Source organism: Pteropus vampyrus, unplaced genomic scaffold (assembly GCF_000151845.1).
Source record: "Pteropus vampyrus isolate Shadow unplaced genomic scaffold, Pvam_2.0 Scaffold10, whole genome shotgun sequence".
Lineage (NCBI taxonomy): Eukaryota > Metazoa > Chordata > Mammalia > Chiroptera > Pteropodidae > Pteropus > Pteropus vampyrus.
The window spans coordinates 14654461-14670279 of record NW_011888791.1 but is presented as its reverse complement, the minus strand read 5'-3'; the positions used below and the strand labels follow the sequence as shown (position 1 = coordinate 14670279).

Below are 15819 nucleotides of genomic sequence, written 5' to 3'. Positions count from 1 at the left end.
ACTTTAGAAAGATAATCCAAAGGGTCTTGTGGAAGTTTGATCAAAGATGTTGAAATAAAGTGAAGGAGACTATAGTTGTCATCATGATTATATTGTATTATATTTATTCATTTACTTGATAATAGAAGCCTCTATGATGTTGTAACAAGCCCTTTGCACACACGATTCCTCTAAAAATTACTATACATATACACACAATATAAAAAACATAAAGAATAAATATTTTTACCAAGTCTTTTTGTCCATTGATACTTGCACAACCATGAACCGATAAATGTTAAGAATGCGTTTACACATATCTGTGTGCTCGTCCAGAAGATTTTTTATTTCATTTGCAGGTTCAAGAAGAAATATATTTGATGAGTTTATAATAAATACCTAAAACAAAAGAAATTATTAGCCATTCATTACAGAATTTCAATGGCAAATTTCTTATTCAAAGGAAAAAACCCTTAGATGCCAACCACTGGGTGATCTATAATGAACTTAAAAGCATAAGACTATAGGTTAATTCTAACTCAATTTCTACCATCAACTTGATATCTGAAATTTAATCATTAAATCTGTGTATTTTTATGTTTATCTAGACAAAAATTACTACTAAGGACACTTCAAAAATAAACCAAGTGAAAAATGGCGTTCTTTTTTTAAAACTGAGAGCTTTAATAACCCTATTGCTGTCATAAAATGAAAGGAACAATAAAAAGTACAAATAGTTTTAAGATAAAAATGATACCTAAATCAAGAATTTTCTGAATGAGGTGTTCAAAACCATCTTTTTACATGCTTATTGACTCTGTGTGTATATCTGTTTTGGAAATAACAGACTGCATAAACAGATTGCATATTTTATTACTACTAACAAGAATGCATCAATATATATCTTTAATTAAGCTCATAATTGAATCATTAATTATACTTTGTTACTGAGGAGAAAGTTATCATAATGGTGATAGGTATGTACATAGGCTCTCAAGGATACTTTGGAGGAAGAGAACATTATACCTATTGGAAACCTAAGATTTTTATATCTTCTACATCCATAATTCTGATTTAAATCTCCTAGATGAACTACATAACAAAATACAGTTGTAAAATCATGTGAGAAAAGCATATTTCGCTAACTAACTTTAAAATAGTTAAAATAGAAAAGAGCTGACTCTAAGTCCAGCAATACTGACCAGGAAAAGAGAGAGGGAGAAATAAACGTTAGAAATAAAATAAGGATGCCAGTAGAGAATTTTAAAATGATGTTTCAGTGGATAACTCTATCCAGTAGAGAATTTTAAAATAATGAGTCAGTGGATAACTCTATGCTAATTGAAAATTTAATAAATTATTTTTGCAGACAAAATGTAAATTGCCAAAACCGACTCAAGAAGAACTAGAAAAGGTGTATATATTGATACCATGAAAGAAAGTGAACTGGTAATCAAGGTCTCCCTGATCCATATCTGAACACCAGGCCCAGATAGCTTTACAGGCAAAGTTTAGCCTAACCTTCATGAAAGATGATTCCTATCTTACACAAGCTATTTCAGAGACAAAAAGGAAGGAAAACCATCCAATTTATTTTTATAAAACTATAACCCTATTATCAAAAAACAGACAAGGACTATTTGAGAAAAGAAAAAGACCAGTATCGCTCATGAACATATAGCCAAAAATCTTGAAAAAATTAGTAACAATTCAACTTGAGCAAAAAATACTACTTAATGACTAAGTAGTATTTACTGCAGAAATGTAAGGATGCCTTGACATCAGAAAAGTCTATTAATATACTCCATCAGTAGATTAAAATGAAAAAGTATGATCACCATACACTGTATGCAGAAAAAGCATTCAGCACTTGCTTAAAAAAAAAAACCTTTAGCAAACTAAGAAAAAAGGTAAAATTTCTTTATCTGAAAAAGAGCATTTATCAAGAACTATAACAAATATGATAACAGCAACTGAACCTGAGAAGTACAGCCAAAAGCCAAGAACAAGACATGGATACTCACTATCACCTCACTGTCCTGGGGGACCTAGTCAATATACGCAAAAAAAGGGAGTGTGGGGGTGGAGGGAACAGAGTGAATATAAACATAAATGAATTGAAAAGGAAAAGACAAAATTAAACTTTGCAGCAATCTGAGAGAATAGCATTATGGACAAAAGGAAAAAGCAAGTTTAAAGTACCTGAGGTAAAAGCCTGCCTAGCATATTTGAGAAACAGTAAGGAGTATAGAATGAAGTAAAGGGAAAAAGCAGTGGGATATATGTTAAGAAACAGAGCATGTGGAGCAGAGTTTCTCACACTACCAGTGGTGAAAGAACAGCTTTCTTCCCCCAGTCTTTGCAGAACAATCCTATTGTAAAATATAATTAAAAATAGGAAAAATGCAAAAAGACATACAAAATACAAACCCTGGGACCTTTCATCAGAATCAAGATACTCAATGAGTTAGTTTCTAAATTCTTACTCTCAACTTTATAATTATGTTGTGGGCTAGCACTAGTCAGTCCACTGACCATTCTGTGGAGCAATGATACAAATAAAGCCTTCTAGACTATTAGAAAGACTTGCTTTTTATGTTTAATAATGGAAAACTACCAGAACTTTTAAGCAGAAAAATGACATGATCTGACTTAGATTTTACAGGATCCCTCTGGCTACTGTTTTGAGAATATTACCAGGGTGAGGGGTAGGCAAGAGCAGAAGCAAGAATACTAATTAGAAGTTTAGTATGAAAGATTATGGAGGCTTGGACACAATAGGTAGTGTGAGTGCTGAATAGTTGTCAGCGTCTGCATACATTCTGAAGGTTAACAGGATTTTTTGTAAAATTAGATGTAAGATATAAAAGAAAAAAAGGAAACAAGGTGACCTGAGCAAATGGAAAAGAGAGCTGCCATTAAATGAAAAGAAAAAAATTGCAGGAAGAGCTTATTTTTGAGCAAGATGAGAAGCAAGTTTTAGACATGTGAAGTTTGAGATGTCTATTAGAATCCAAGTGAAGATGCCAACTTGGCATTAGAATATTTGTGTTCAGGACTCTTAGGGTTCAGACAAGTTGTTTCAGACTAGAGATAAAATGTAGAAGTTGTAGTATATAGATAACATTTAAAGCCACAGGACGAGATGAGAATAAGAATAAGTAGAAAAGATATTCAAGAATTGAGTCCTATGTACTCCAACAGGAAAAAGTCAAGAGATATGGAAAAATCAATTAAAAAAAAATCTGAGAACTTGAGAGGAAAACAGGGAGGTATGCTATTTTGAAGGCTTAGTGAAGAAGGGTTTCAACAGGAAGGGAAATGATCTACTCTGTAAAATGCTCCTGAAAAGTCTAGTAAAATTAGAATTGAAAAATGTCCATTTGATTTAATAATGTGGAAGTTACATGTGGCCTTGATAAGAATAATCTGATTTTAAAAATGAGTATTATGAATTTCTACAAAGCAATAAGAAAAAAAGACAAATAACCCAACAGAATAGTGGAAAAAGCACATGAACAGGCAATTCATAGATGAGGAAAGATGCTCAATTTCAGTAGTGATGAAGGAAAGGCAAATTAAAACAGGAAAACAAACTTAAAAAAAAAATGAGATAACATTTCACATATATAGGAGCAATAAAAATTAAAATCTGACTACACAAATAATGAGGAAGATATAAGGAAATGAGAACTCACAAACACTACTGGAGAGAATGTCAATTTTTATAACCATGTTGGAAAATAATTTGGCAATTACAATAAAGTAAAGCTGATAGTGTACAAAACCTCCAACCCAGTAATTCTACTACTAGGTTTATATCCGAGGAAGTTCTCTTACATGTGCAAAAAAATCTATATAAAAGAATATTCAATGTAGAATTATCTGGAACAGTGAGAAATCGGAAACAAGTTAAAAACCATCAACAATGGCCATGCCACCCTGAACAAGCCTGATCCCATCTGATCTCGGAAGCTAAGCAGGGTTGGGCCTTGTTAATACTTGGATGGGAGACCACCTAGGAAGACCAGGTGCTGTAGGCGTAAAATAAAAAAAACAAAAACAAAAAAACTATGAACATAAAGATAAATAAGTTGTGACATAATCATAAATTGCAATACCACAAAGTAGTTAAAATGAATGAACTATGGCTATGTGTCAAAAACATAATGGTTAATGCAAAAAGGACGATGTAGATGATAGTACACCGTAATTTATATAAAATTTTTAAATGTCTAGAAAAATTTGTGATGTTTATCAATAAATGAATTATAAAGTAAAAGTTAAGGAAAAAGAACAAAATTAATATGACAATCACTGATAAATGTGTGTAGTAAACTTATAACATTTAAAAGATTATACTCTGCACCAAGACACTGAACTATATTCAGAATATTAATGATTATTTTATTGTCTAAATATAACCAAGAAGTGATCCACCTGCAAAACTGCCTGGGTACCAGCTCGTATGTTTTGTTCTGTAGCTTCTTCAGAGGCATTATGAATATCTTGGTAGGTGCCATTTTTTGCCCAAGTGGAATTTCGAACATGATCAGCAATACTGGTCCCATTTTCCTGAAGCAAAATACCAAGTTTTTAATATATCATTAATTAAGAATGCTATCACAAATCAGTAAGCTTAATAAACTGCAAATTACTGCACCCCACTGCTAAGCATCTTCTCAAAACAGAAATGTCTTATTTTTTACAAAAGCAATGTATGTTCACTGTAAAAAAGGTTCTCATTGACAAAAATACACAGTAAAAAATCATCATAAGGACCAACCAGACATGATTATATCATTTCAGATATGGAGACATTTTTCTATGTATCTAATGTACAAACTTCTCCACACTTACACACTGAAAGGGATTATTTACAGCCTTGTAAGAGATGAATTCTGTTCTAAAGTAAATGTCAGAATCCAAATAACTCAAATAAAACAGAAAATAGCTTCTATTTATCCTACTTAAGAAGAGTAAAATTCTTGTTATCCAAAGACAGAATAATACTGATACTTCAAACCACTAAGAAAGCAGCTTTCTGCTTGAGGTTTAGCTGTTGAAAGTCTTGTAGATTAGTGGATTCCGTCGGTTGAAAAGCCACACAAACAGAAATTTCACTCAATGTTGTTCCCTTTTTCTAAGTTACTCTCTAGTTCCTTTCTGCTTTTGGTCATTCAAATAGTTTTTATTTAATATTTTTCTCTAGAGCTTATAATTGCAACACACAGGTGGTTTAGTCTAATACAAACTACTCTGTCATTATTAGGAGCAGTACTGAACTCAGCTGAGTCACCAAAACAATATATCATGCTCTAGTCTACATATACCTTTCTCTTAAGCTCCACACTCCTATGGTAAGAAATCTTCTGAATAGGTCTTCCTGAATGACCCACAGGCACTTCAAACTTAAGATGTTTAAAGTAAGTTTATTAACCATGTCCTTTCCATTTCTACCAACCCCTCTACCCACCCTGGCCACCACCACCAAATCTGAACTTTTAAAATTCCTATTTCAGTGTGAATGGCAACTACTCTGCTTGCCAAAGAAAGAAACAAGATACCTCCCCATTTCTCTCAGCCAATTAATTATCGAGGCATATTGATTTTACCACCAAAGGAGCTCATATATCTGTCTTCTCACTTATATTCCCATTACAACTGCCACTGTCCTATCTATATCAAGTACTGATCATCTCTCTTCTGCACTTTGCTAATACCTCCTAATTAGTCCCCTTGCCTCCACACTGGCCTCCAATCTATCTTCCACCCTGGACTTGGTATAATCCTCCTGAAATACATAACTATCCATGCCATTCTTCTATTTAGAATCCTTCAAAGGCTTTCCAGTGTCTAAAAAGTAATCAAAGTCCATTATAATGGCATACGAGTTACTGGAGTCCAATTCTTGCCTACCTCATATTTCCTATCATTCTCCCACCTGCTCTTAGCTATAGCCAAATAAAAATATTTTCAAGGTCTCCTACATCTTAGCAGATTCTATTCATATTGTGTGATTTCTTTCTCAAATGTTACCTGTTCTTCATGTTATACAACCTCCTCATGAAGCCTTCTCTAAGCAGTTAGGTATCCCCTCTTTCACACTCGATCATAGCAATAATACTGTTTTATACTATATACTCTGCATATTTTTCTTCTTGCTACACCATTAAGTTAGTAAAGGTGAAAATGACGTCTTTTCATGTTTATACCTCCAACACTTGTTCTTAATGTCGGCATTACTATGTTTTACAGGACACTTTGAAATCTGTGGGAGTGTTTTGTTGTCACAAAAACTGAGAACACCAATGAGATTTTTAATGGGATGAACCAGGGAATGCTAAATATACCACAAGGTACATGACAGTCTGCACATACACAAACTATCTTGTATTCAGCATGTCTTTCAAATGTCACACAGGTACTATGTGAATAAAAAAAAAAAAAACATAATTATCTAAATCTATAACTTAACTCTATTTAATAATGCCAAATTTTAAATGATTTTTTAATATAATGAATTTATCAGAAATATAATCAATGAGTAATTCTATCTTTTGCTTTTGGTTCATGCCATTAGCAAGAGTTGTTGGCATTTTGAAAAAACACACCTCTATGGCATCACTGGTTTTAGTATTTGAATAAGCAGTAAAACATACCTATATACCACACCTACATCATCCTGCATTTGTAGCTTCCTTTCCTCTCTGCCTTCTTCCCTCTTTCAATTGTTCGTTTTTTAATTATGTATGAAAACAGATTATATTATCTATCATTTATTTAAAGATAGTAAATAATAGGGAAGGCTCCGTACTGAGCTGTAATTTCATAACAAAAAATTGGGGGAAAATGAATAATTTAGACTGACGAGTTTATCTTCTAGCTTGATGCAAGAATTGGATATTTTTATTGGTGTTTACCAAACAGAATTGCAAATATTATTTCATAATTTACATGGTTAATTTTATTCCCTTCAATTAGTTACATTTTTCTTTTCTTAGACATAAAGGAGGATGCTCTACATATATACAACACACACATACATATATAAATATTGATTTATTGAATCTGTTGAATATGGCCTATTCATTCAAAAGTTAATACCCCGATAAATTCCACTGATGATGTTAAATTAACCGTCAAGGTGAATAAACATTATCAAATTGCTCTGATCTGGATTTAGTAAGATACATGTCAATATTAGACTCTGATTTTTGGTGAGAACCTGACCTATGACAACGGTTAAACAACCAAAGGATGAGAATTTATTTAGGCTTAAGGAATGAAAGGAATCAGGAATGAAAGGAATGAAAGGAATTACTTTTACTCTTTTTCTCTTATCTCTTTCCCACTGTGAGTAAACTCTAGTCATTCTTATCACAAACCAACTTATTTAGCAGATCAGGATGTTATTTTTCCTGCAGTTGATGCTCGTGTAAAATTTCCAAGAAAGAATTCAGAACATTTTAGTTTGTGCTGGGTACCTAATTCTAGAACAAGACAGGCAAGAAGGAATTGTAGTTTGGTGATCACTCTAAGAAGTACTACAACATCCATTTTGATCCAGTACCACAGTTTTAAATATTATACTTTTTATAACAGCATCTAATTTTGATCTAGACGATGACATAAAGAATCTGTCTATAAACTCAATACTAATTTTTTAAAGTTGTGACATCAAAGAGCTTTGGAATAGGGTACTAAAATAACTTATATTATCTAAATTGTAAAATATACTGAAAGGTATCTTTACCTGCACATTTAGTAAGCATGCATGTGTGTGTGAACATATTATAGTTCTGTAATCTATTAAACGTATACTAAAATATGTAGTCTTATCATTTTACCTCTTCTCTCTTTTCACCTTCTTCCATTGAAATATCATGGTCTGTAACATTGTCAATACAAGGTAAGTCTGAAGAAGAGATCACAATTTCTTCAGGCTCTTGCATGAACAAAGGTTTTTCCTCTTGCTGGATCCATTCTTGATAGACTTTTACCACTTTTCTCATAGCTGCTGCTTCACAAATCGGTAACAAAAATGCCTAGTGAAAAAGAGAACAGAAATACCTGTTAGATATCTTTTACTTTGCCACAAATCACTAATACATACATATCTTAATAAAAAATGTGAGATATAAATGATTTTTAAAGAGTTAAAGTCAACAAATGTTTTGTCAGAAACAGCCTTTTGTCTCCAAATAATCTATAAATACACTGAGATGGAAATGCTTTTGGCAGATAAACAATGATTTCAAGTGCAAAGAGTAAAGATTTGTTTCAATAGTACTATCTGTCTCGGAATGAAAATATTCCTTGTTTCAAAAAATAACTGTGGTTCTAAAAAGCTCAGTGTAAATACAACTTTCATAATATATCACATTTTATAACTTATATTGTTGTCTTTTTAGATTACTATTAAAATCTTTTTATCGAAATTTATTTTAATTAAGAAAATTAAATCTGATTCCAAATAATAAAAATCACACGCAACAGGCAACTTAGCTTTTCTAAGCATATAAAAATACGTTACAGCTTATTTATTTTTACATGTAATAAAGTTTCATCATATAAATAATAAGGCAAAATACTTAGCAAATTGAAAAGAATATCTTATTTCTTTCTTTCTGTAGGTACTATTTGTGTTGCCTTAACTTTTAAAAAAGTAAATATTTACTCCTATTTCATAGCAAAAATTTTATATAATTCAGACTGCAAAAATAAAACAGTAAAATACTTTTAATCTCACCACCCAAAGTCCTTTCCTTATGCATGTTTGTATTTGTGTTAACATGTTCACTGTACTTTTAATTTACAAATAAAAGTAGAATTAAATTGATTTTAATTTTTTTACAACCATTATCAATTTCAAGTAAAAATCACAAGACATTTACCTAAAATCTGCCACTTCCTATTCCAGAGTTATTAGTAGGTGTGTTTAATAATAATCATGGGGTCAAATGACTTTATTTTATCTGAATGAAACTAGTCAAGAAAATCAGCTTTTCAAGATAATGATGAAAAGTTACTCTGTAATATCAATAGGGTATTTAATATTGTTTAGTATTCCTTTTATTTATTATTGATTCCCTAGCAAACTATATTACTTGTTACTTTTATCAATCTAACACACCATTCCCATATTCTCACTCTCATATTCCACCAGGTTAATGGTCAATGGCATGATTTTGATCATTACAGCCTGCTCTTAGACGATTTATTTTATAATCGTAGCAGCAATAGCTCAGCCATTCTTAAATAGGTTCAGTGTAAATTTTTTTAGAAAACTCAAATAATCTCAACGAAGTTCTATTCTTAGATACTGAAAAATTAACTTACTTTTTCAAAGATTAGCATTGGAACTCTGTATTTTCTGCTCAATGTTGCTGTGAAACTGCTCTAAAATATAAATATTAATTTTAAAAATATTTAAAATATTAAAAATTTTAAAATATTGATACTCTCCAAAGCTATTTATTATTGTATAATTGTCATACTATATCCTAAGTGGCTTAATAAAGACCAGAGTGTATATAACTTTTATCCTTATGGGCCCCAAAATTTGATTTGTCAACAACTAAATATGGATCTTGAGTAAAGATTGATATTAACCATGGCTAAAACATGGATGTGTACATCGGTATGCCAATTTAAAAATTTACAATGAGAAATAATTGTCACAGAAACCAGAACATTCAAATCCACATATTGGCACCATATCCCTCTATGAAGAAGTACCACTCATTATCAGATATCAATTATTAATTCATAATAGAGGAAACTGTCACCAGAGGCAGAAATATACAAATCCATATGATCAGCAAATTTTCTCTTTGTAGATGATGTCATCTCCAGTTTTACAGTTCTACGAACATGAAACTACATAATAACCAAAAAAAAAAAAAAATACATAAAGGAGGAATCAAAAAAACAGGAGAGAAAAATCAAATATTTAATGGTATTAGTTTAAGATAACTGGTACGGTTTTCTAATAATGGGTTTTGACAACAGGATCTGATTTACTAATAGCTAAGGCTCTCCAGTGAATAAGCACTAACAAAACACGTCGGTCTCTGATATTCTTTTAATATACATCCATTATAACCCAACCGAGATCAGGATGGACACATTCTTTAAGATTTAATCACGTATGAATTTTTTGTCTCCTTAAAGCAGTGGTTCGCATTGCGGTCTCAGAATCTCTAACGTATTATATGTTAACACAACTAATGCATTGTCCAAAATAAGAGCAGTACTGTTTTACATTTTTGCAAATCTCTTTAATATTTATCTTAATAGAATTAAGACAGTTGGATTCTCCCATTTGCCTGCTTCTGTATTCAATCAGATACAATATCATGTATCAGGTATCCTCTGGTAAACTTCACCGTACACTTGCGAAAGAATGAGAATGAAAAAGTTAAATAAAATCTTAGTATTGTAATGAATGTAGTTTTCACCTCATGAACCTAAAAAGGTCCTGGAAACTTCTAAGAACTTACACTGTGTAATCTACTGCCTTAAAGTGGCTTTTGGGAGAAGAAAAATTATCAGCTTACAACAGACTGCTATAAAGAATGATATACATAAACCTCATAGTAACCATGAACCAAAAACCTAAAAAAAGATATACAAAAAACAAAGAGAAAAGAATCTTAACAAAACACTAAAGAAAAACAGCAAACAACAAGGAGAAGAGATAGAAGAAAGGAACAGAGCACAATTACAAAAACAACCTAAAAACAATTAACAAAATGGCAATAAATACATGTTTATTAATAATTACTTTAAATGTAAATGGATTAAATGCTCCGATAAAAAGACAGAGTCACTGAATGGATTAAAAAACATGACCCCTCTAATATGCTGCTTTGAAGAGACTCACTTCAAATTGAAAGGTACATGACTAAAAGTGAAGGGATGGAAAAATATATTCCATGTAAACAGAAATGAAAAGAAAGCTGGAACACAATACTTATATCAGACAAAATACACTTTAAAACAAAAAGTTTTAAAAAAGACAAAGAAAGACATTACATAAAGGGGTCAATCCAAGCAGATATAACAATCATAAACATCTACGCACCCAACAAAGGAGCACCTAAATATATAAAGCAATTAATGGACACAAGGGAGAAACCCACAATAGTACAATACTAGAGCATTTTAATATCCCTCTCACATTAAAAGATAGATTATCCAGACAGAAAATTAATAATAATGATTTTAAATGTTATAAGATTGACTTACCACACATTTAAGAACATTTCATCCAAAACGTGCAGAATACACACCTTTTTTCAAGTACACATGGAACATTCTCCAGGATTAATCACATATTAGGCCATAAAACAAGCCTCAATAAATTCAAGAAGAATGAAATCACATCATATATCTTTTCTGACCACAAACAATGGGATGAAACTAGCAATCAACTACAGGAAGGAAAAAAACCCCATAAATATGTGGAGACTAAACAACATGCTACTAAATGACCATTGGATCAAAAAGGAAATCAAACAAGAAATAAAAAATTATCTTGAAGAGATGAAAACAGGTACACAACTTTACAAAATTTAAGGGGTACAGCAAAAGCAGCTGTAAGAGGGAAGTTCATAGCTATACAGGCCTACCTTAAGAAATAAGAAAAGTCCCAAATAAACAATCTAACTCTACTACTAAAGGAGCTAGAAAAAGAACAAACAAAACCCATAGTAAACAAAAGGGAGGAAGTAGTTAAGATCAGAGTGGAAATAAACAAAATAGAAATTTTAAAAAAAGAGCGAAAAAGATCAATATAACTAAGAGCTAGTTGTTTGAAAACATAAATAAAACAGACAATCCTTTAGCCAAATTCATCAAGAAATAGAAAGCCCAAATAAATAAAATCATAATTGAAAGAGAAGTTAAAACTGATACCACAGAAAAAAGAAGAATTACTAAAGAATACTAAAAACAATTATATGCCAACATATTCAACAATCTAAAAGAAAAAGATAAATTTCTAGAAGTACAGAACCTTCCAAGATCGAAGTAGAAAGAAATACAAAATCTAAATAGATCAATTAGTAGCAATGAAATTGAAGTAATCAAAAAACTCCCAACAAATGAAAGTCCAGAAGCAGATGGCTTGACAAGTGAATTCTGCCAAACATTCAAAGAATTTATACTTAGACTTCTTAAACTATTTCGAAAACTATTTCGAAAAACTGAAGAGGAACAAAAGTTTCCAAACTTATTTTCCAAAGTACGCATTTCCCTAATATCAAAATCAGATAAAGTCACTATAAAAACAAACAAACAAACAAAACACAGGCCCAATATCCTTGAAAATAGATGTAAGGATTATGAATTAAAAATATCAGCAAACCAGATTCAACAATACATTAAAAGAATAATACCCCATGAGTAAGTGGGATTCATCTCAAGGATGGTTCAAGATCTGTACATCAATTAATGCAATACATCATAGTAACAAAATAAAAGATAAAAACCACATATTCGTCTTATTAGATGCAATAAAAGCATTTAACAAAATTCAACATCCTTTTATGATAAAAAATCTCAACACAATGGGTACAGAAGGAACATATCTCAATATAATAAAGGCAACATATGACAAACTCACAGCTAACATCATACTCAATGTTGAAAAGCTGAAAGCATTTCCTCTAAGATGAGGAACAAGACAAGGATGCCTACTATAACCATTTCTACTCAACATAGTATTGCAAGTCCTAGTCACAGCAATCAGACAAGACAAAGAAATAAAAGGCATCTAAAATGGAAAGGAAGAAGTAAAACTCTCATTATTTGCAGAAGACTCCACCAAAAAACTGTTAGAACTAATAAATGACTTCAGCAAAGTTGCAGGATACAGAATCAATATGCAGAAATCTGTTGCATTTCTATATACCAATAACAAATAATCAGAAGAAATTAAGAAAACAACTTCATTCACAGTTACATCAAAAAAGATAAAATACTTAGGAATAAATTTAATCAAAGAGGTAAAAGACCTACACTCTGAAAACTGTAAGATATTGTAAAAAGAAACTGAACAAGATACAAATAAGTGGAAGGATATATCCTGCATGTGGACTGGAAGAATTGATATTATTAAAATGTCCTTACTACCTAAATTAATATACAGATTTAATGTAATCCGTATTAAAATATCAATGGCATTCTTCTGAGAACTCAAACAACTAATCCTAAAATTCATATGGAACCACAAAAGATCCCAAATAACCAAAGAAATGTTAAGAAAAAATAAAGTAGAAGGTATCATGCTCCCTGATATCAAACTACACTGCAGAGCTACAATAATCAAAACAGTACAGTACTGGCATAAAGACAAATATACAGACTAATGGAACAGAATGGAGAGCTCAGAAATAAATCCTCACTTATGAGGCCAATTAATCTACAACAAAAGAGGCAAGGATACATAATGGGGTAAAGACACTCTCTTTAAATTAGTGGTGTTGGCAAAACTGGACAGATACATGCAAAAAAAAAAAGAATGAAATTGGACCATTTTATCAAATCATATACAAAAATAAACTAAAAATAAAGACTTAAATGTTAGACCTAAAACCATAAAACTCCTAGAAGAAAACTTAGGCAATAAACTCTTTTTGACATCACCATTAGTAATATCCTCTTGGATATATCTCCGAGCAAGGGAAACAAAATTGAGAAAATAAACAGATGAGACTATATAAAACTAAAAAGTTTTTGCACAGCAAAGGAAACAATAAACAAAATGAAAAGATAACCTACTGAATGGGAGATGATATCTGCAAATAATACATCCGACAAAGGGTTAAAATCCAAAATATATAAAGAACTCATACAACACCAAAAAAAAAAATCCACTTAAAAAATAGGCAGAGAATATAACAGACATTTCTCCCAAGTACATGTAGAGATAGTCAACAGATATATGAAAAGAGCTCAACATGCCTAATGATCAGAGAAATGCAAATTAAAACCACAATAAAATATCACCTCACAATAAATGTGGAATGGCTATCATCAATAAATCAAAAAATAACAGTGCTAGCGAGGATGTGGAGAAAGCTGAATCCCCGTACACTGTCAGTGGGATTGTAAATTAGTACAGTCACTATAAAAAATAGTATAGAGATTCCTCATAAAAATTAAAAATAGAGCTGCCATATGATTTGGCTATTCCATTTCTAAAAGAAAACAAAAACACTATTTGAAAGATATATGCACCCCTATGTTCATTGTAGCATATTGGTAATAGCCAAGATATAGAAAACACCTGGATGTCCACCAATAAATGAATGGATAAAGAAGATATGATATATATACACAATGGAATATTATCCAACAATAAAAAAGAATAAAATTTTGCCATTTGTGACAACATGGATGGACTAGAGGGTATTATGCTGAGTGAAATAAGTCAGACAGAGAAAGACAAATACTGTATGATCTCACTTATATGTGGAATATTAAACAAACAAACAAACAAAACAAAACAAAACAGAAACCAACCAACAGATATAAAGAACAAGCTAATGGTTACCAAAGGGGAGGTAGTAAGGGGATGGGAATAAAAAAGACATTTTTACTAAATTTATTTAGCTATAGAAGGGCTTGTGCTCTAGCTGAGATTGCTAAGGGCAGAATTATTAAATGTATATGTACCTGATAATTAATAGAATATTTTCATCTATACTACACTGTAGAACATGAGCTTTCATAAAAAGGAAAAAAACTATTTCAGATTCTAATTTATCGTCAGTATTAAAAAAGTAAAAATAGCTTTCCTACTATCTTCTAAAAACTAATTACTTTTCAAAACATGAATGGTTCACTGGAGTCACCATTCTCAAATTTATTTTTGCTACAATTTTGCCTTAAAAATCACTTCTAAAAAATAATTGTTAGAATAAAAACAATATCTCAGAACACTTCAGTTCCCACCTAAAATTTGTCACATAAAAGATACGATAATACTGTTCGATTAAATGACTCAACTTGTAAGGATATTCTGCATCTAGAACAAAATATGAGTATTAATCCAGAGAGACAAGTGAGTTATGAAACTGCTGGTTGCTGCCTTGAACAGACAGCCTAGAAAACTTTGGTTTAAATGATCACCTGTACAGAAGGGAAAGACAGATCAGAGTCCTACACACATAGCTGACAGTAATGAAGGCTACAACCTCAATGCAAAGGTGAGCTAGGAGGGGAAAAGAAAGAACTCCACCAAAGAGTCAGTGAGAAAAACTGTCTATTGATTTGGGGTAGGGAAATATAAAGGAAGAACAGTCTTCCTTGAAAATTCATATTCTCAGGCTGGCCATCACATACTTTGAGTGCTGCAGAGTGGGAAAAATCATAAGCTGAGAATTATAACTTAAGGTAAACCTCGGCTGACAGGACCCCTGAATATCTGATAGGAGTAAGTGTAAATCCTCTCTGGAGGTACATGTCCTTCAATTCAGGTTTCAAAGTAATTCTCCCCAAATTCCAAAGAAAGTTAGCCCATAACACAAAAACACAACAAAACAAAACAAAGATGAATAAACAGAAACAACAAAGAACAAGGCCAAAATCGCAAATTAGACTTAAGTTACTGGAATTATTGGAATAAGGCACATAAAATATTTTGTTTTAATTAAGAATGAAAAAAAGAAAAACTTAAATATAAATAAGCTATTGCAAAAATAAATAGACATAAAACATTAAATGCAATTTTCAGAAATTAAAATATAAAGAGCATGATTAAAAACTCAATGAGGGAAATTCTGTTTCCAAGAGTAGGGTGAACTAGATAAACTGACTAACCTTCCCACC

General features: G+C 31.4%; 1 protein-coding gene and 1 pseudogene across 7 annotated transcripts in view; one reads left to right on the top strand and one right to left on the bottom strand.

Moving 5' to 3' along the window:
- The window catches only part of RALGAPA1 (Ral GTPase activating protein catalytic alpha subunit 1), a 229977-nt gene that overhangs the window by 160349 nt on the left and 53809 nt on the right, over window positions 1-15819 (bottom strand). For all 7 annotated transcript variants that reach the window (XR_896904.2, XM_023522344.1, XM_011376608.2 and 4 more), the window contains exons 11-13: window positions 7830-8027; window positions 4420-4554; window positions 230-378 (exon numbers count right to left, since the gene is read on the bottom strand). Coding sequence is in view for 6 of the 7 variants with exons in the window: in XM_023522344.1 (XP_023378112.1) it covers window positions 230-378; window positions 4420-4554; window positions 7830-8027 (482 nt within the window). In the remaining variant the exon portion in view is untranslated. The remainder of the gene's footprint in view (window positions 1-229; window positions 379-4419; window positions 4555-7829; window positions 8028-15819) is intronic.
- LOC111731146 lies at window positions 3904-4022 on the top strand (annotated as a pseudogene).